The sequence below is a fragment of the Varanus komodoensis genome, unplaced genomic scaffold (genome assembly GCF_004798865.1).
Source record: "Varanus komodoensis strain SLA01 unplaced genomic scaffold, ASM479886v1 scaffold51, whole genome shotgun sequence".
Classification (NCBI taxonomy): Eukaryota; Metazoa; Chordata; class Lepidosauria; order Squamata; family Varanidae; genus Varanus; species Varanus komodoensis.
This window is the reverse complement of record NW_025336100.1, coordinates 5,990,118-6,010,380: the sequence shown is the minus strand read 5'-3', so window position 1 is coordinate 6,010,380 and position 20,263 is coordinate 5,990,118. Positions and strand designations below refer to the sequence as shown.

Genomic DNA, 20,263 nt, shown 5'->3' with positions numbered 1-20,263 from the left:
AAAAGAAAATGTGACATAGCATCAATAAAAAAGCAGATGAGAAAATAGGCAGAGCTGTAAGTGAAAACTGAAGCAGCCCACTTGCACCACTTTGGAAAGATTTTAGTATAAAGCAGTGGTCCCGAACCTTCTGGGCCATGGGGGCCGCATCAGAGTGCCCAATGCCTCTGGAGGGCCACATCTTAAATAAAAATAACAATTAAGTAACACAATTATTAACCTACTGATTTAGATCAAAAATAAACATTCAGAGGTCAATGTTAACTGGGACGCAATCCATTTTGGAACAATATTTTACTGTGGAATCCTTTTATCTAACTATGCATGCTTACCTAGTCATAGGATCATAGAATAGTGGAGTTGCAAGGGGCCATGAAGGCCACTGGGTCCAGCCCCCTGCTGGTGCAGGAGACCAGTTTATACTATCCCACTCAGATGGCTGGCCAGTTTCTTTCTGAATGTCTCTCATGTGGGAGAGCCCACCACCTCTCTAGGCAGCTGGTTCCAGTGTCATATTGCTCTGACAGTGAGGAAGATTTTCTTGATATCTAGTCTGAATCTGAGTTGTCGCAACTTGAATTGATCATTCCGTGTCCTACACTCTGGCATCAGCAAGAAGAGATCTTGACCTTCCTCTTTGTTAATAATTTAACATGTCCCCCCTCAGTCTTCTCTACTCAAGCCTGAACATGCCCAGGTCTCTCAGTTGCTCCTTGTAGGGCGGTGTTTCCAAACTCTGGATCATTTTTGTTGACCTCTTCTGGACTGTTTCTAATTTTTTAGCATCTTTCTTAAGTCTTGGTGCCCGGAATTGGACACAGTATTCCAGATGAGGTCTGACTAGTGAGGAGGATAGGGGAACAATTACTTGTGATTTGAAAGTAATACTTTCCTTTTGGTGCACTGCATTGTTCACTCATATTTAGCCTATTGCCCACAATTACTCCTATATCCTTTTCTTTTTCAGTTCTGCTGAGCCATGTATTCCCCATATTGTATCAATGCATTTGGTTTCTTTTTCCTAGCTGGAGATCTTGGCACTTGTCCTGATTGAATTCTGTGGCTTTCAGCCCAATGTTAAAGTTATCAAGATTGCCCTGGATTGTCATTCTGTCTTCAAGGGTGCTTGCTATTCCACCCAGTTTTGTTTGTCTGCAAATCTGATTATCTTTCCTTGTATTTCCTCATCCAAATAATTAATAAAGATGTTGAAGAGCACTGGACCCAGGACTGAACCCTGTGGCACCCCACTAGTTATTTCCATCCAATTTGAGAATGTGCCGTTGATGAGCACTCTTTGTGGCCAATTCAGCATCCAATTTTGGATCCACCTAATAGTTTTTCCATCTAGTTCAGTTTTTGCTAATTTGCTTATCAGAATGACATGCAGTACCATATTGAAAGCTTTGCTAAAGTCTAGGTAGATTATGTTCACAGTATTCCCTCTGTTCATTTGGGAAGTTACCCAGTCAAAAAAATGAGACTAAATTAGTCTGACTGGATTTATTTTTGATAAATCCATGTTGGCTTCTATTAACTAATGCATTTTTCAAGATGCTTACAGATGGATTTTTAAATAATTTTCTCCAGATTTTTTCCAGGGATTGATGTCAGACTAATTGGTCTATAGTTCCCAGGTTCATCTCCCCCCGCCCCCCGCCTCACCTTTTGAAGATAGGGACAATGTTAGCCCTTCTCCAGTCATCTGGCACTTCACCTGTTTCCCAAGATTTATCAAAGATAATAGCCCATGGTTCTGAGAGTTCCTCCGCTCGCTCTTTTATGACTCTGGAATGGAGTTCATCGGGCCCTGGAGAACTGAACGTGTTTATTCCATCTAGGTGTTCCTTGACCGTTTGTCTGTCAATCTTGGGCTGCATCTCTCACTTCCAGCTTGTGCTTCCTCTTGGTTGTAGATGTTCTTGTGGAAGAAGACTGAGGCAAAGCATGAACTGAGCACCTCTGCCTTTTCCTTGCTGCCTGTTAGCACTCTACCATCCACTTTAAGTAGCTGGACACCTTTCTTTTTCACATGTCTTTTGTTTATTTGAAGAAGGCTTTCTTGTTGTTCTTAGCATCCCTTGCTATTCTCAGTTCATTTCCTGCTTTAGCCTTCCAGATGCTGTCACTGCAATTCCTTGCTATTTGTTTATATTCTTCCCTTGTGGTCTGGCCCTGCTTCCACTTTCTTCACATGTTCTTTTTTTTCCCTTTCAGGCTGTCACTTAACTTTTTGTGGAGCCATGTGGGCTTTCTCTGCTGTCTTTTACACTTTTTTCTTGATGTAATTGTTCAAAATTGTACTTGGAGAATCTTATTTTTCAAGATTTCCTACACCTCTTGGACTCTTTTTCCCTTAAGGGTGTGTTGCCATGGCACTTCACTTACCATTTTTCTGAGTCCGTTAAAGTTGGCTTTCTTGAAGTCCAGGATGTGTGTTTGGCTCCAGTTACTCTTTGTCTCCTTTATAATTGAGAATTCAAACATCACATGGTCACTTTCCCCCAGAGCTCCCATGGTTGTTATTTTGTCCACCCGGCCATCCCTGTTAGTTAGTATTAAATGAAGGATGTATTCTTGTACCTACCTCTACTCTCTGCTGGAGAAAGTTGTTGGCAATGCATATCAGGAGTCTCTTGGAGGGGCCATGCTTGGCAGAACTTGTCTCCCAGCATATATCAGGGAAACTGAAGTCCCCCAGGATGACTACATCTTGGAAATGCTGGCAAGTTGCTTTTTTGAAGGTTGCATCCTTGTCCTCTTTTTGACTGGGTGCTTGGTAACAGATGCCAGTAACTATGTTTTTCTTATTTTTGTTCCCTTACACTAAGCCAGATACTTTAAATGGGGCTATTAAGTTGCTCTTCTTGTATTTCTGTGCAGATATATGTGTCTCTTACTTATAGTGCAACTCCACCTCCTTTTTTTGTCCTTTCCATTTTTCTTAAGGGGATGCAGGTGGTGCAGTGGTTTAAATTGCTGTGCTGCTGGGCTGGTTGATTGAAAGGTCGCCAGTTCGAATCTGCCCAACGGGGTGAGTTCCCATTGATCCGTCCCAGCTCCTGCCAACCTTGCAGTTCGAAAGCTTGCAAATGCAAGTAGATAAAAAGGTACCACTTTGGTGGGCAGGTAACAGCATTCCGTGCACTTCGGTGTTCAGTCATGCCGGCCACATGACCACGGAGACTGTCTGCGGACAAACGCTGGCTCCCTCGGCTAGGAAACTGAGATGAGCACTGCCCCCTAGAGTCAGGCATGACTGGACTTAACGTCAAGGGGAAACCTTTACCTTTACCTTATTTTTCTTAAACAGGTTGTATTTATCAGTTGTAGCGTTCCAGTCATGAGACCCATCCCACCAAGTTTCAGTTATTTCTATATGATTGTAATTGCCTTCGTGTACTATGAGCTCAAGTTCGTGTTGCTTGTTTCCCATACTCTGGGCATTGGTGTAGAGACATCAAAGTTCATCCTCGCTGTGCCACGGTTTTCTTCCTATTTATTTAGGAGACTGGTGTTGGGCCGGTCATGCTGCACATCTCCCTCCCCTATGTTTTAATCTAAAACCCTCCTGATGAACTTTTTCATGTAGCCAAACACCTGCTTCCCGTTCTTTGTGAGGTGCAGCCCATCATTTGCCAGTGGTCCATCTTCCAGGAACCTTAGCCTGTGGTCCCAGAATCCAAATCTCTCTTTACGGCACCACCATCGTAGCCAGTCGTTCACTTGAAGGGTTTTTCTTTCCTTAACAGTTCCCCTTCCACATACTGGTAGGATTGAGGAGAAGACCATCTGGGCCCCAGTGTTTTTTATTTTCTTCCCTAGAACTTCAAAGCCTGGTGTTATTTCAGTGAAGTTTCTCATGGCAATGTTGTTAGTTCTCCATGGAAGAGGACGAAGGGGTATTTGTCAGTGGGTTGTATGGGTTGCGTGAACTTGTTGGTTATATCTTTAATCTTGGCACCAGGGAGAAAGCATACTTGGTGATTCACTGGGTCATCACGACATACATACATATTTTTCCATCTTGTACAACAGGGAATCTCCCACAACTATCACTCTTCTCCCTTTGGTATCCCTTTCCTTTCTTGATTGGCCTTCCAATGCTTCCACTGCTGCAGGCTGTTTTCTAGGTCTTCTGCATCTGTCACCCTGTTCCAGGGAGTATCCTCATTTTCCCTTCCCTCAGGGTCCTCTTCTGCTGCCTCAGCTTGCTGATGCGTTTCTTGCTTCTGGACTATACTTAGCTGTTGCAGCTCCTCTGTTCTGTCTAAAAACTCTTCATTTTCTTGTATTATTGTTGTTGTTGTTGTTGTTGTTGTTGTTGTTGACCCTTGCTGCTCCAGTGCTCTCACCTTTTCTTGTAACAGGGCTACTACTGCGCAGCTGTTGCAGTTGCTGCAGGCCACCACCACTATGGAGTCTCCTTGGGCCATTGTTTGTGCAACCTTAGTGATTCTGGCTTTGCGGGGGCTGTTGTGACAACTGGGGCTTTCGAATTTCTCCCCACTGTCTTCACTGTGTGTGTGTGCATGTGTGTGTATGTGCGTATGTGTGTGCAGTGGGGGAATTAAGGTGAAATAAAGAAGAGAAACAGCGGGGAGAATTTTTAGGGACCTCCCCTGCCAAACTCCTCCACCAGACTCCTGTTTGCTCTCCCTGTTCATTCGCTTGCTCCCTGGGAGCTTGGCTGCTTGTATCCCAGAGGCCCTAGACCAGCTGGGGCAGCTTGCTCTGCTCTGCTAGGAGTTAGGAAGGAGAATGTGTGATTTTTGTGGCTGTGGCTGTTTTCTGTTAGCCAAGGCTTTAATGTCCAATAAAGGTTTGTGACAAACACTCTTAAAATGTCATGTGAATGTTCATCTGTAAGTCTTGACCTATGCTTGGATTTCATAATTTTCATCTTGGAAAAAGTTTGTTCACAGATGTATGTGTGCCAAAGACTGTAAACATGCCTGCTGCAAGTTTCTTTAGGCTGATAAATATATCAGGGAGACCACAATAGAATTCTAACAGACTATTTTCTTTGTAAATGTCTCTGAGATGATCACTGGTTTGCAAATCAATTAGTTCCATCTGAAAAAAAGTTACTTGCATCTTCTGGTGCTACTTCAAATGGATTCTGAAACTTTCTTAATTCCTTTCAGTTCTTATGGCAATCAGTTAATCTGTTCTGAAATTCCACCTGCAATAAGTTCAGTGGTTTGATGTGTGTTTCAACATAGAATTGTAAATTGTCATCCTTCTCAAATTTTAGTTCATTGCAGCTTAAGAAGTTTGAAAAGTTACTTTTACTAACCCACTTCACAAAAATGCTTAGTTTTGCTTCAAAAGCTTTCAATTCAGAGTACATGTCACACATAAGCTTTCCTTTTCCTTGCAACCTTAGATTCAATGTGTTCAGATGCTCTGTGCTTTCAGTTAAGAAAGCCAAATGAAAAATCCATCCAGGGTCAGAATGTACTACTTGACCTTTCCCTTTCTCCTTGAGAAACACATTATGAGGAAGATTGAAAAAGCATTTGAAGACTTTGCTAAGCCACTTGGCTTCTGCATGGTATAATCCATTTCTACATTTTGTATCTATCTAGAGAAAATTTTGAAGCTGGTGATGAGTAAGGCCATGGTGTCTGATGTAATTAATGCTGGATACAACAATGGCACCACACATTGAGACATAATCCAGATAAGATGGAGGTTCTGTTGGTAGGTGATTCAGCTGTCCCAGGGATTAATATTTGCCCTGTTCTAGATGGGGTTGTGCTCCCCCTAAGGGACAAGGTGTGTAGTTTGGGAGTGTTCCTCAACCCAGAGTTATTTCTGGAATCTCAGGTGACTGCAGTGGTGAAGAGCACTTTCCACCAGCTTCAGCTGGTCCATCAACTACATTCTTACCCGGATGAGTACAGTCTAGCAACAGTAATCCATACTCTGGTAACCTCCCAACTACTGTAATGTGTTGTATGTGGGGTTACCCTTGAAGATTGTCCAGATACTTCAGCTGGTACAAAACTGAGCAGCTACAGACACAAACTGGCAGGCAGGACCATATAACACCAGACCTGTATTATCTGCACTGGCTACTGATTTAAGTTCAGGCCCAATTTAAGCTGTTTACTTTGACATTTAAAGCCCTAAATGCGTTAGGGCCTGGTTATGGGAAGGAGTGTCTCTTTCCATATACACCTGCCTGAGCTTTAAGATTTTCTCCTGAAGTCTTTTTTTTTGGGAGCCCTCTCAGAAGGAGGTTAGAAAGAGTGGCTATCTGGAGATGGGCCTGGCGCCAATGTTTTATTCTTTTTGGTGCCAGGCCAAAACCTTTTTTCATTCACCCAATATTTTAAGATTTGATGGAGTTTTAAGATAGGAATTTAATTACATATTGTGCATGGCATTTTAATTGTTCTGTTACTGTTGTGAGCTGTCCTGAGACCCATTTTGGGTATAGATAGGGTATAAATGTTTTAAATAAACAAACAAATAAATAATACACATCCCTGCCTGCCAGCCAAGCTTCAATCATGAGAAGCAAAATGGCAGCCGGGTGAAGTGAATGTGGGAGGAGGAAGAGGTGGGAAGGGGAATTCCATGAGCTTACCTGCTAAGAGAGGAAGGGGTCACTCCTGTAATTACGGATGCATAAGACGACTCCTAGTTGGAATGGAGAGGAGAGGAGAGGCAAAAGCAAGCAATGCAAAAGGCCGGAGCAACCAGCTCTTGTTGAGGAAGGAAGAATGCTTTTGCCTTAAGCAGCAACCTCATCTGTAACCTTGGAAGCCACGTGGAGGAGCCTTGATGGGTGGAACCTCTAGAAATGTTCAGTATGCAAAACACTTTGTATCCTTTTTGCAAAAATACCAGAACTTTTACTCTCCTTTTCCTTCCTTCCTTCCTTTTTTTTTTTTTTTTTTGCAAAAGTGGGCCAGACATCTCCTGTACCCATCCACATAGCTGCTTTCTCTTCCTTACACACACACACACACACACACACACACACGTACGTAGTCTCGAACATGGTAATGCATGGGGAGAAAAAAGCTCAGTTGTATGACAAAGCACCCAGAATGGCCAAAATGCCAGAATAAAATTGTTAGGCTTGAAAGTGTCACAGGACCTTTTTTAAATAGTTTCTGCTGACTTTGTACATTTTATCTTGGCATATTTAAATATTTGAGAATTTGCCATTTTATTCTTTGCCATTTAATCTTTTGTGAGCAGCAGTAAATACATCATAAAATAAAAAGTATGGCACATTCTATATTTAATTGCCAACTGTCTAGATTTATATGAGAGAAATCTAGATTTATATGAGAGAATTATATTTCTGCTTTGAGCAGAAATATAATAATATTTCTTTATCTGAGATAATATCTGTTATTATTTTAGTCTCGTTTCCTTTTCATACATTAAGTCTAATTCCCTGTAGGATGCATAATAATGTCTCTATGTTCTCTTAAACTTAACAACTTTAGAACTGTACCTCTTTGTTCACTTTTACACTGTGAAAAGATGGTCAAATATGCAAAATACAAATGCAAAAATGTTTGTTCCAGAGATTCTAGCAACTTTCCCTTTTACACTTCCTCTAGGATAAAAACTTCACACTATATTTCCCTATTTCAAAATCAGCTTCCATCTTCTGTCAGGACTCTTTCCTCTGATGGTAGGGGTCCATTTGTTGACAGGAGCACTACCATCTGAGAAAGGGAACATCTCAGATTAAACCTGATTTGACTCTTTCCAAAGATTAATTTATCAGATAGGTTCTCTCCTCTTAGTTGCTATGACCTTGCTTCTTACCTGTCCTATTTGCCATTTCCAAACAGATGGTGATGGTGTCTTGCTGGCTATGCTCACCTATTCAGTGTCGTAGGAGAGCTCAGACTGTGAATACAGACCAGCCTCATTGTTTCATCATATCCAAACAATAATAAAACATGTAAGCAAAAGTATTAAGGGAAATGACCCAGTTCTGCTAGAATTGGTGGTCCTTCAAATTTTCTGGCACATTCCAGTCAAGAATACTGCTTGTCTTGTCAGGCTTCTGATAAGATGGAAACATTTTTCTGTGCTGAAAGAAACACTGTGCTTTATTGCATCAGTCCCCAAACTTTCTGGTACCAGGGACCGGTTTTGTGGAAGACAATTTTTCCACAGGCCAGCGGGGGGTGGGGCTAGGGATGGTTTTGGGATGATTCAAGCGCATTACAGTGTTGCCTCACACTTCAAACTTAATTCATTTCAGGAGGCTGTTGAACTCTGCATCATTCGAAGTTCAAATCAATTTTTCCCATTAGAAATAATGAAAAGTGAATTAATCCGTTCTCAGACCCTCAACAATAACCATTTCTTAAATTTAAACAGCAGTTACGGCCTCCTGAAAGGAATTAAGTTTGAGGTTATATATGAGGGGTAATCAAAAAATACAAAAAATGTTTAAATAAAAAAAATGACAATAAAAAGACACATTTCCATTAATCCCCCTCAAAATGCTCCCCCTCACTTCGAACATACTTACCCATCTTTCTTGAATGTCTCTAGTTGCACTGTTGTGGCTTCCTCAGTGTCCTGAATCAATTCAAGCTGAACAGATTCAAGACAAGACAAATTGATTCAAGACTAATGGATTCAGGACATCGAGGCAATGTGTCTTTTACTGTCATTTTTTTTTTTTTTTTTTTCAGTTTGGGTGCACAACCGATGATGTTTTCACTGCGACTGCATTTTTTCACTTTGCTCACAGTTCGAACTTAGAAGCATCTTTTGAACTGTGGAGTGATCTTATCTCGACTCTAATGTTCAAACTCTGGATTGTTCCAAGTTAGAGTCCTGCTGGGGGGCCCAGTTCCTAACAGGCCTTTGTCCTGGTGTACCCCAAGGAGGCAGTTGAGTGGGAGGCCATGTTTCAGGGAGCAGTAGCAGAGATGCGTAGCTGCACAGTCCAGTGCTCCATAGAGTCACGCTGGACAAGGTGGCAGCAGCTGTTGCCATCTTAATTTCCCCAGAATGCTTCTCGGCTTTATGATGGGACCCTAAGCCATGCTGGGAAGATTATGATGATGGTGACCGTAGCCACTTTGAAACTAGCAAGAAGACACTTCTGTGTCTCAAAACAAAAGAGAAAATATTCTCAGATGCCTTATGTCCAGTGTGTTTTGGAAAGGAATTCTAAAGGCCCTCAGACCTTCAGGGACTATTTCCCTTTCTCCAAATGCATTGCAAAACATCTTTGAGAATGCTTCTCCTGCCTTAAATTGCCTCTGAGAATATTTTCTCTTCTTTTTTAGCTGTAGCAACTTTGTGTAGCACTTTTCAAGAGTTTCAGCAACAATGGCACTTGGCCCTGGTGCTTGTTCCACCATCCCAGGTTCTGATTTTGGGCCGGCTGCTTTATCTTTCCACTTCTGCAAAGAACATAGTATGGTTACCTGAGAAACCCCGAGTCTTCCACGCAGTCAGCAGCTTCATGTAATGTTGAGCAGCATGGGAGGCAAGACTAAACCCCACAGGACATCATCGCATCAGTGCCATTAGTAGTCCATTAGAATCACCTTCTGGAAATGACCATCCAGCTGCCTGGATACATGGACAGTAGTTCCTTAATCATCTTCATGGATATCAGTATCTGTGAATCAGAAGTTATACTTTTGTGTGTGTGCATGTTCTCTAACACTTTCCTTTTACACAATTAATTTAAAAACGAATATACTTCGGCAGATAAAGGAGGTCTCCTAAGCATGTAGAAACTACTATCTTCTGGAGTTGGCTGCCATTTCACTTTCAAACTCACAACCCAAGTTTGGTATTAGATGTAGTGATAATGGGGATTTGTCTGCATGGTCTTCAAAGAACTGGGGGAACAGATTGAGAAAAGTAGAATAAAAATGTATGTAATCTTTTTTGGATGTAGTGTTAAATTTTGAAGTGTCAGCTCTCTATAAAGAGCTGAAATCAATGTTTAACATTTCCAGGAGTTAATATCAAATTTCCAGGTGATGAGGTGCCTAGGATTTTCTGGTCCTGAATGAGTGAGTATAACTAGAAGAAAGAAGGAATCAATGAGCAGGGGAAAGGAGGGAAACAGGAGATGCCAATGCATATTTTAAAAAGTAGTGTGAAAGCTGACTTTGGCTTGGACTTGGATTCAGGTCCCCAAGTGTCAGCTTAGCTCATTCCATTTCATGCAATTGAATACAAACTGTGACCTGAATAAGAATTGTGAAACATATTGTACACTTGAATAAAAATCAATGAAACTTGTAATAGGGTACATTCCTAATCTTTTCCAGTGAGACTTTTTTTTTTTGCACATTTTTATTAAGTTTTTAAACTAAAAACTAAAAAAAAATCAATCATCAAATACATTGGACATACTGGGTCAGCCCCCTATAACATATCTTTTAAACATTCTATAATCATATTCAAATTGATTTATAAAAATTTAAAGACATCTTTAAATCTAAGCCTAGTCCCATTTCTCCAGCCACTCGTAAAAAAGGTCCCAAGTTTGATAGAAGTCAGTATCTTCTTTCTCATTCAGTGATAGAGTCAATCTGTCCATTTCTGCACAGTCCAGAATCTTTTTTAAAATCATTTCCTCAGTGGGTATTTCCTCACTCTTCCAGCATTGAGCTAGCGCAATCCTCGCTGCTGTGATTAAATGTAGTATCAAATACATTTCTTGTTTGCTAATATTTTCCGGTACAATCCCTAACAAGAAAATTTCAGGTTTAAAAGCTAAGGGTTTTTGTAACATCTCCTCAAGTCATTTATGTATTTTAATCCAATATTTTTTCACATATTCACAAGTCCACCACATATGGTAAAAAGTACCCACATCATGTTTACATTTCCAACATCTGTTTGACATATTTGGCAACATTTTAGCTAACCGATTTGGCAACAAATACCATCTATAAAACATTTTATATAAATTTTCTTTATACGAAGTTGCTAAAGTTACCTTAATATTTCTCTCCCATAACTTTTGTCACTTTTCTAATTCAATATTATATCCAAAATTTTGTGGCCATGTTATAGTTTCCTTAACCTCTGTTCCCCTTCCATTTTCCTGTCAAGTAGGAACTCATAAATTCTTTTAATCATTTTCTCATCTGTTTTTAACATCACTTGATCAAAGGTCTTTATAGGTCATTATAAAGGTCTTTTTAGGTCTTTATAAAACCCCCATATTTTACAATCTTTAGCAAATCTTGATTGCATCTGCACCTTATACCACCACGAGATATTGAGTCCCTGTTCTTGTATTTCTTGATCTAGGTTCAGGCCTCCATCCTTATCCAAAATATCATCATATCTTATGATCCCTTCAAAATTCAATACATTTGGATACACAAAAGCTTCCATAGGTGAAAGCCATCTTGGTAACTTATTATACAATTTTGATTTTAACTTTTCCCACACTGACATTAATGATCTTCTAATAAAGTGACTTTAAAAAGTCCCATGAGACTTAACCTTCTCATACCACATATAAGCATGCCAACCTATTTGCAAATTATGTCCTTCAAGATACAAAATTCTCTTATTTTGCAAGGTTATCTTTTCCAGTGAGACTTAATCTTGCAACTTGAAGTTAATAGAACAGATGTGTTATATGGGAGTAGTGGGAGATTTAGTCAAACCCCACTAGGTTGTCCTAAATTGGGGAACATGTAATGGAGGATCCCAGATTTTTATTTGAAGATCAGTTGTGGTCCAACAGTGAAATCAGCCAGTAGATAGGCCTGAATCCTGTTCCCTGAGAGGAAGCTGCAACATTCTTAGATTTTTGCTGTTTGTTGTTCAGTCATTAAGTCTTGTTCGACTCTTCATGACCCCATGAACCAAAGCACGCCAAGTCCCCCTGCCCTCTGCTGCCTCCTGGAGCCTGCTCAAATTCATGTTTGTTGCTTTGATGACATCATCCAACCATCTTATCCTTTGCCATCCCCTTCTCCTTTTGCCTTCAGTCCTTTCCAACATCAGGGTCTTCTCAAATGTGTCCTCTCTTCTCATTAGGTGGCCAAAGTATTTGAGTTTCATCTTCAGTATCTGGCCTTCTAAAGAGCAGTCAGGGTTGATTTCCTTTAGGACTGACTGGTTTGATCGCCTTGCAGTCCAAGGGACTCTCAAGAGTCTTCTCCAACACCACATTCGATGGCATCAGTTCTTTGGCACCCCGCCTTCCATATGGTCCAACTCTCACAGTCATACATTACTAACTGAGAGTAAAGGATGCTTGTAGCAAGAACTTGTGGCAAGGTGCAAAAGAGACCCATGGAGGTCTTGGCAAAGGGATGCTTTCCCATCATACCCTCTATGCTCCCGTATTACTTGTGCTTTATTTTATTGTTGAAATTTTTTATTGGTGCTGCCCTCTAAACTCCACATGTGGGTCTAGCGAGATCATGCACAGTTCCAAATAAAGCCAGTATTTAGTGTCTTAGCCGTCCTCTCTTCAGACAACTTACTACTGTGTTCCTTTTCCCAACAAAAGGCTCTGAAATCTGCAGGAGTTATAATTTTCTATGCTTTCATGCAACTTGTAATTTTCTAACTTTAGCCCTTTGTTTTCAAAGTAAGCTGATAGGGTTTTTTTGGTCATAAGCAAAAATTCTTGATGGTATGGACAGTTTACCTTATAATTTCTAAAGCCACATAGCCAGGAACATTAGGAGTGCTGAGAGACCTAACCCTTCCCAGAACTTGCTTTTTCTGTTTTCGTTTGAGGGGAAACGACACCTTCTCCTCTTTGCTTCCTCTTTAGATGCACAGGAAAGTAGATAACTTTTAAGGTAAGCTACCTTTTTAAAAAACACTCATGCCTGGAAGGCACAACTCTAGAGCTGAAAACTGCCTCTAAACCTGTAAGTGGTTTTAAGGTCTGGGTTTTGTTGTGAACTCAGTGCAAGAAAGTAATTGTAGGGATAGCAATTACTGGAAGTTTGGAAATAAAACTGAAAGTGTACTATCATTATGCAACAATGCACTTATTCATATTCACGGTATCGTATACTATTCTGGTTGGCTGCCTGTGACTTTTTTGATCCTTATACAACTCATTACTTCAGGCTATTGAGACCAGATATTCCTCCGCAATTAGGCAACATTCCTCATTGTACCTGCTTTCTTTTCTGACACAGTTGGTGGGTTGTTGTGCTTTGACTGGATTGCTCACTGGGAGGATGGTGCTGTATTTGGTGAGGGGTTTGGTGCCAGCTGGTCTTCTGGATTTGTGGGATTTTAAAAGTGTGCGTGTGTATGTAAATACTCATATACTACCTTATCTTTGTATTTTCTCAGACTCTGGGATCTTTCTTATCTACAGCAGTGGTCTACAGGGCTGTTTGGAGACAAAGGACTCTCTAGTAAAAATGTCTAAAACCTGCAACACTAGCCTCCCTGCGCAGAAGTGGAAATGGGTTTCCCGGAACCGGCTTTTCAACGTTGGAACTATGCAATGCTTGGGAGTCTCCTGGAAGTCCGCCAACACCAGCACAGTAGCCCATGCACTGGCCACCTATGAGTGTGATCATGAATCAGTCAACATGCGGTGGAACTGCCGGAGCCTGGGCGACCAGCTTTCTCAGTATTTGAGCTCCAGGCTAGGGAACTGGTCACTGGCAGCAACAGAAAGGGGTGACCAAGCACATGGAAGCCAGTGGAAGGTCTATGGCCATGATGAAGATTTGTGCTCCAGACCGTACTCTGGTAAAGCCTGCCTGTCAAGAATGAAATTTAATATTTGCATTCTTTATCATTGCTAGTGCTGGGTTCTATGGGTGTCCTATGCAAATTCAGAATCTAATGTCTGATTTGAGAACCCGTGTTCTCATTAAAAGAAAGTTACCAGCTGTTATGAGTATATAAGAATGTCAGAACTGCCTTGCGAGGTCAAACTACTAGACTTTACAGCTCACCAGCAGGGCATTACAGTGATAGCCAGCCCCTTCTGCTTGAGCCCAGCAGCTGGTAGTCAGAAGTTATGATCTATAAATATGTTTTGAGCAATCAAATCTTAAACCTAGTCTACATTTGTTGGTTTATTTTATTAAAAGTCTGTGTTAGTGATCATAATAGCATTTGGTTAGGAATTAAGTGCATAGATTAATTTGAAGTATATGAGAAAGATTTCTTTTTTATTATAATTATTTTCTTAACATGATCTAATACTGAAAAAATTTGTAAAACAAAGCAAAGTAAAATAGATAAGCTAAAATGGTCAAAGTTGCCAAGGGAATTTTAAACAAATACAAGCAATATTTTCAAAACTGTACCCCCCCTCCCCAATTTATCTATCTTTCAACATTCTATGGTAGTTTAACAACAAAGAAATCATTTATCTATACAACAGTCAGTTACTTCATATCCTCTACTGTTTTTCCCCTCTCTTCATGATTTCTTATTGCTACCAAGGATCTAACAAGTATAATTCTTCAAACATGAACCATAGCATGTTGTAATTTCAAATGGTTTCTGAGAAGATGTACTTGTAAATGTTTCTCTCTGTGCTAGCTTTCTTTGACAAACAAAGACTAACAATTCCCCCTTCCCACAATTTATTTTAAAAGACAAAACATTATGTAAACCTTACTGACTATAAAACAAATTTAGATAATCTATTTAGTTTGACGCTCCAAAGGGTTGCCACTTGTATTGTCAATCTACTCAGGCCATACTTTGGGAGACCTATATAGACAATCTAATTGAATCCCTGTTAGGAAAACTAACAGAAATTGTAAAATTCTGACCATTCTTTTGGCAGGGTTTTCCTACCTCTCCAATGTCAATACAAATAGAAAAAAATCTTTCAAAGTGCTTCGAAAGATGGATTTTTTTATTTTGTCCTAAAACGCTTGCCAGGTTCCCGCCTTCTGCTTCAGTATTCTCACTGAAGCTCAGAGTTCCATCTTGCCAAAGAAATTTTACCAAACTTGCACCCTCCAGAGGTGTTGGAATTGCAGATTCTATTGTTCCTGGCCAGGATGTGAATTGCAATGGCTGCGCTCCTTGGAAAGACGGCTGCTGCAGTCGGCAGGTCTGGAGGGCATGAGGTTGGAGAAGGCTCAAGTTGTTCTTTAAGCAGAGCTACTGAAAAGAATCGGGAAATAAATTAGTCATTATTTGCTTAAGTCCCATTCACTTCAGTGGGTCTACTTTAAGTAGAACTTATGCTGGATTTTACCTTACATGTTAAAGAAGCCTCATTTAGCTGCGCCTCTTGCCAGCCTAGTGCGATGTAATCATTTCCCAGAAGCCAAATCTCAGTGACCCAATTCTAGATTGTACAGTCATAAGAGTTTTTCCAGCGGCTTATTACCTCCATTCTGGCCATAGTAAAGAGACGCAAGTCGCAATGCTATGGAAGTGTAAATAGAAAAAAGGCTTACAACTCCCAGCATGCCCTAGCCAGCTACACTTTTGGCCACTATGTTTTTGGCCCCAATAGCTATGCTAACTGGTGAATGATGGGAGTTGTAGTTCAACACTTCTGGGGCGCTACTTGTTTGAGGAGGGTGCTGTGGGTTGGCAAGACCTGTGGTCAAATGATAAGCAGAGGGGAGCAAGTATGAGTCAATGCACTTTGTCTCTGTCTCTTTCTTTCTTTGCCTTCCTCCAGAAATTTATACCATTCAAGGCAACTCTCATGGGAAGCCGTGCACCATACCTTTCAAGTACGATAACCAGTGGTTCTATGATTGTACAAGCATGGGCCGTGGAGATGGTCACCTCTGGTGTGCTACCACCCAGGATTATGGCAAAGATGAGAGATGGGGATTCTGTCCTATTAAGAGTGAGCTGCTTCCGTGCTGTATGGAATTGTGGGCACTGGTGGGGCTGTAGGTTAGCACCAGTCAGCCTACAAAAGGAGTAACGAGCTAGTTGTATCTACTGGGTTCAGTTGAAAAACGGTTCCTCTGCGGAGGGGGTTTTTCTTCATTTTGCTTCTGCTGCCTAAATTCCTTTATCTTCAGGCCTGTGGGTTCCTGAACCACACTGCCACTCCTGTACCACAACAGGATCATAGCAAGTCACAGTTAACAAACCATAGTTACTGAGATGATAAGTGGGAGCGAGGGAGCACTCACGCGGCTTCCTGCATCCATCCCACCATGGTGCAAAACCCAGAAGCACTTACTCTTTGGGTTGTGTACCATGACGTCCAGACCCAGAACTCTGGGATGTTGAGGGATGAAAAACCCAAAGTTTGGACCCATGATTTGAAGGGTGGATGTTCTCGTGTAAGAGGTTTACAGGCCTCCTTGTTGCTGGTTTCTTTCACTCCCCTGCCTGGTAGACTACTGAATATTAAGTCTTCCGCTCCTTCAGCCCCCTTACCCACTTTTCCTGCCTTTACACCCTACTTCCTACCAACAAAGCACAAGTTTGAGTTTTGCCTAGCCAAGTTGACTTACAGCAAACAGCAGCTGCACTTTCATCCTCTATTTTCTCTGATCCATCCTCATCAACAATGAAAATATTAATAAATATTCCACACAAACAGCAATTCAGCCTGTGTCTAGGACAATAGAGTAGAATAGGAGGGTTTACCCTAAAATATGCATCAGATATGCATTTAAATGTATTAAAAGTTGCAGTTCTGTATACAAGCTTTTTGAATTTTGATGGATTTCATACATGAAATTATTTGTTCTTTGACTGTGGCACATGGTAAATAATACATTAGTTCACAGTCAGTAGCATATCCTAATGTACAAGCTTATATACAATAACCTTAAATGAACACTATAATGGTATATTTTTCCCAGAATGCTCAGCTTGAATTAAAATTGCATAAATAAAGTTTCTCTCTGAGTGCGTTTTGAAACCTATGGGAAGGCTTGCCCCAGATACTCAAGCTATGTCTTGTCTCTCCATATCCCAACTCTACCTTCACTTTGCCCCTCCTCTCTCCCCAGGGTTACCTCAGTCACAGAATACAAAGGTTGAAAAACACTTTTCTCCCTTCATATAAGAATCTCAAACATCTGGCAAAGTGGACACTAGTAGACAAGTGCCAGCTGGTTCATTTGGATTTAAGCTATATCAGCTTGCAGTAATTTCCTTCTTTTCTGGCCTGTCTTCTTAGGTAATGACTGTGATACATTCTGGGACAAGGACCACCTCACCAATAGCTGCTACCAGTTCAACTTCCAGTCCACTCTCTCTTGGCAGGAGGCTGGGAAGAGTTGTGAGCAGCAAGGAGCCAGCTTACTTAGTATCACTGAGATCCATGAACAGACTTACATCAATGGTGAGCAGTGTGTACCTTGGACTGAACTAACTACTGCTGGCAAAGGTGTCCAGGAGTTTTGGCTCCAGAGAGCTCTCTCTACCCATTTCTTTCCTGAGCACACAGACAAGTGTTTTTCCATTAATGGTGGTTCTCGTAGTCTGCTTCAGTATTTGGAAACTAGTTTTGGCAAGGAACTACTTGGTAATACTGAGAGAGTAGACAAATGGATGTGCACTATAAATGTCAACACTGAAAGAACGTATTGATGCCTACAGGCATTTGTTGCAAGCAGTTCACTCAGCAGAGAGGTGGGATGCAGGGAAGGCTGCCCTCTGCTAGGTGGGTGGGAAGAGAGAGCCCAGCAGCAGCCATGGCTAACTAAGTGAATGGAGAGAATGAAGAATGGAAGCCATTTGGGGATCTGCAGAGGTGTGGATGGCTGGATATGGCTTATTGTGGAAAGTCTGATTCTGTGACATTAATGCCTTCCTTTCTCTACACCAGGTCTTTTAACAGGGTATGGTTCCACTCTTTGGATAGGACTTAATGATTTGGACCTCAGTGGAGGATGGCAGTGGTCAGACAATTCACCTTTGAAGTTCCTTAATTGGGAGAGTGGTAAGTCAGATGGGGAGCTATAAATAAGATCTCAATAATAATAATAATTAGAAAAATCAAGAGAACCTGTTTGGAGGCACAGACCATCGGCATACATTGCTCACTAATGTTATAGCCTTTTCTGTAGCAAAAGATTAAGTCTTACAGGTATAAATGCTCTATAAATGGATGAATGAAGTAGAACAGGTAAGTGGACTGAAGGGATTCTAAAGTATTAACCTAAAATATATATGCTCCCATCAAATGAAGCCAGACATCATGTAAACTGAGTTCTTCATCCATCTTTCTTCCTCCTGGCTTCACAGATGTAAATGCCCCTGAAATACACCCTTGGCTTCAGCCATTGTCCTTTGCCTTCACCTTTCAGGGGTGCTTCCTGGCTTAATCCCTTTTAATTTTAAACACTGCATTGATGCTTATCAATCTATATATCCTTATTTTGCCATATTTGGTGGAGCAGAAATTAAAACCTAAAGCAAAACAAAACAATACAAAACTCCTCTGGAGACTGGAGAGGGTCCCCAGTCATCATAGTCACCAGCCAGTCAGTGGCTTGTACTTTTTGAACAAGTTTTCCTTAGCAGAGCTTGTTTCTGCAGAGGAAAGGCTGGGTCTAAACTGAGTGTAGCAAGACCACTTCACAGCCATCTTTACTGTCCATAAATGTTAGATTTGCCTTTATTCTTGCTGTGATTGGGGAAAGGAGAATGAATGGCCAGCTCTAGATCTTTCAGCACTGAATGCAAACCAATGGCTCCTTGGGGCTTACAATGTGGTCTTATTAAACAACTATTTGTTTTTGATGATAATACATCACTTCTGAGAATGCATTGGGTTTTACAATCTGAGATACCTGGCCCCAAGCTATCCTACAATTGTCATCTGAGTGGTTACCTGAACTTAGGTCTGCTAGACTCTACAAGAGTACAGTGAAATGTCTCCCATTTCTTTTAACAAGATCTGCAGGGCCTACACTTTTGCCTCTGATTGAAATTTAGAACTGATCTCAGATAGCATCCTTAAATATGCCTAGCTGTATGACAAGTGTTTCTCACCTGTGGTTTTCTTTTAAACAATGACCATGCCAAGCTTCGTTGATATTCTCCTCCTACTTGCAGATCAGCCTGACAACCCCGGTGAAGAAAACTGTGGAGTGATCCGGACAGAGTCATCAGGGGGATGGCAGAACCGGGACTGCAGCATTGCTTTGCCTTATATCTGCAAGAAGAAACCTAATGCCACCTCTAATACATACTTGACAGGTGTGTAATATGGAGAAAGGCTGCATGCTTTTAAGAAGCAGAAAACTGTTTATCCAGCTGGCCCTGCTAGGTTGCAATCTCCACCAGCCATTTATCACGTTGATAGAACGTGGTGGGAAAACGGACCCCAAGACAGCATGACTAACTCAAAGAGGACAAGTAGTGTGGACTTGTAAATAAGGCCTTTGGAGAAGGCTGTGTGGACAAGCCCGAAGGAAGGGTTGAAGGAAAGAGTTCTGCAGGAAAACATTCACACTGGGTGCTGCTGCTGATTAAATTATATTACTGTTGTTGAAGAAGAAGAATTTCACTCTGTGTTTAGGTTCATTCATGGTTTAATAAAACATTAAGTGTTTCTACTTCTTCATTGTCATCATCAAACTTTTTATTATGTAAATTTAAAAGACTCTGATACAGGAGTTAGTACATGGAATTGACTGGAATGCATTGGACAGGCAAGGGGATTTTGGAGGCATGCAATGCATCAAAATGAGGAGGTGGAGGATGGAAGAAGAATTTCACATTTTATGTGTGCCTGACTAGTTAGAGCTTTAGAGATAGGCCTTGATCTCTAATGATCAAGGAACTCCTAGGCTGATGTGGCAGGTAGTTTATTCTGTCAATGGTGACCTTATAAAATTCTTGGTGGCATAATTAAATATTTTTTCCAAGTGCTATTACCTAAAGTTTATCCGCCCTAGATTCAGAGGTGAAGACTGACTGTGATCCTAGCTGGCAACCATTTCAGTCCAACTGCTACCGCCTGATAAGTGAAAAGAAGAATTGGTCAGATGCCAAAAAGACCTGCTTGCGGAATGAAGGGGACCTGGTGAGCATCCACACTCCCCTTGAACTGGAGTTTGTTACCAAGCAGATCAAGCAGGGTAAGCAACAGTTGTCTCAAACATGTGGCTTATATAGTTGTGAAAATGCACTGAAATCTCCAGTAATTTCTTATTTTAACAGTAAAGGCTGAGCAATACATTTGCTGTAGGAAAGATATACAGAGGATAGATGAAGCAAGCCCAGGAGCAACTTTATCTTCCAGTTTTCAGCAGGTGTTAGGTGTACATAGTGTTATTTGGCTGGCATGTATGACAATCATAAATCCAGCTCCCTCCCTCATCATCATCCAGCTGTCCAA

At 41.1% G+C, this 20,263-nt stretch overlaps 1 protein-coding gene across 1 annotated transcript in view; it reads left to right on the top strand.

Annotated features, from left to right (window-relative positions):
* The window catches only part of MRC2 (mannose receptor C type 2), a 60,843-nt gene that overhangs the window by 1,059 nt on the left and 39,521 nt on the right, over positions 1 to 20,263 (top strand). The window contains exons 2-7 of the mRNA XM_044447378.1: positions 13,306 to 13,713; positions 15,623 to 15,796; positions 17,093 to 17,257; positions 17,744 to 17,857; positions 18,976 to 19,119; positions 19,821 to 20,003. Of these exons, the coding sequence (XP_044303313.1) occupies positions 13,306 to 13,713; positions 15,623 to 15,796; positions 17,093 to 17,257; positions 17,744 to 17,857; positions 18,976 to 19,119; positions 19,821 to 20,003 (1,188 nt within the window). The remainder of the gene's footprint in view (positions 1 to 13,305; positions 13,714 to 15,622; positions 15,797 to 17,092; positions 17,258 to 17,743; positions 17,858 to 18,975; positions 19,120 to 19,820; positions 20,004 to 20,263) is intronic.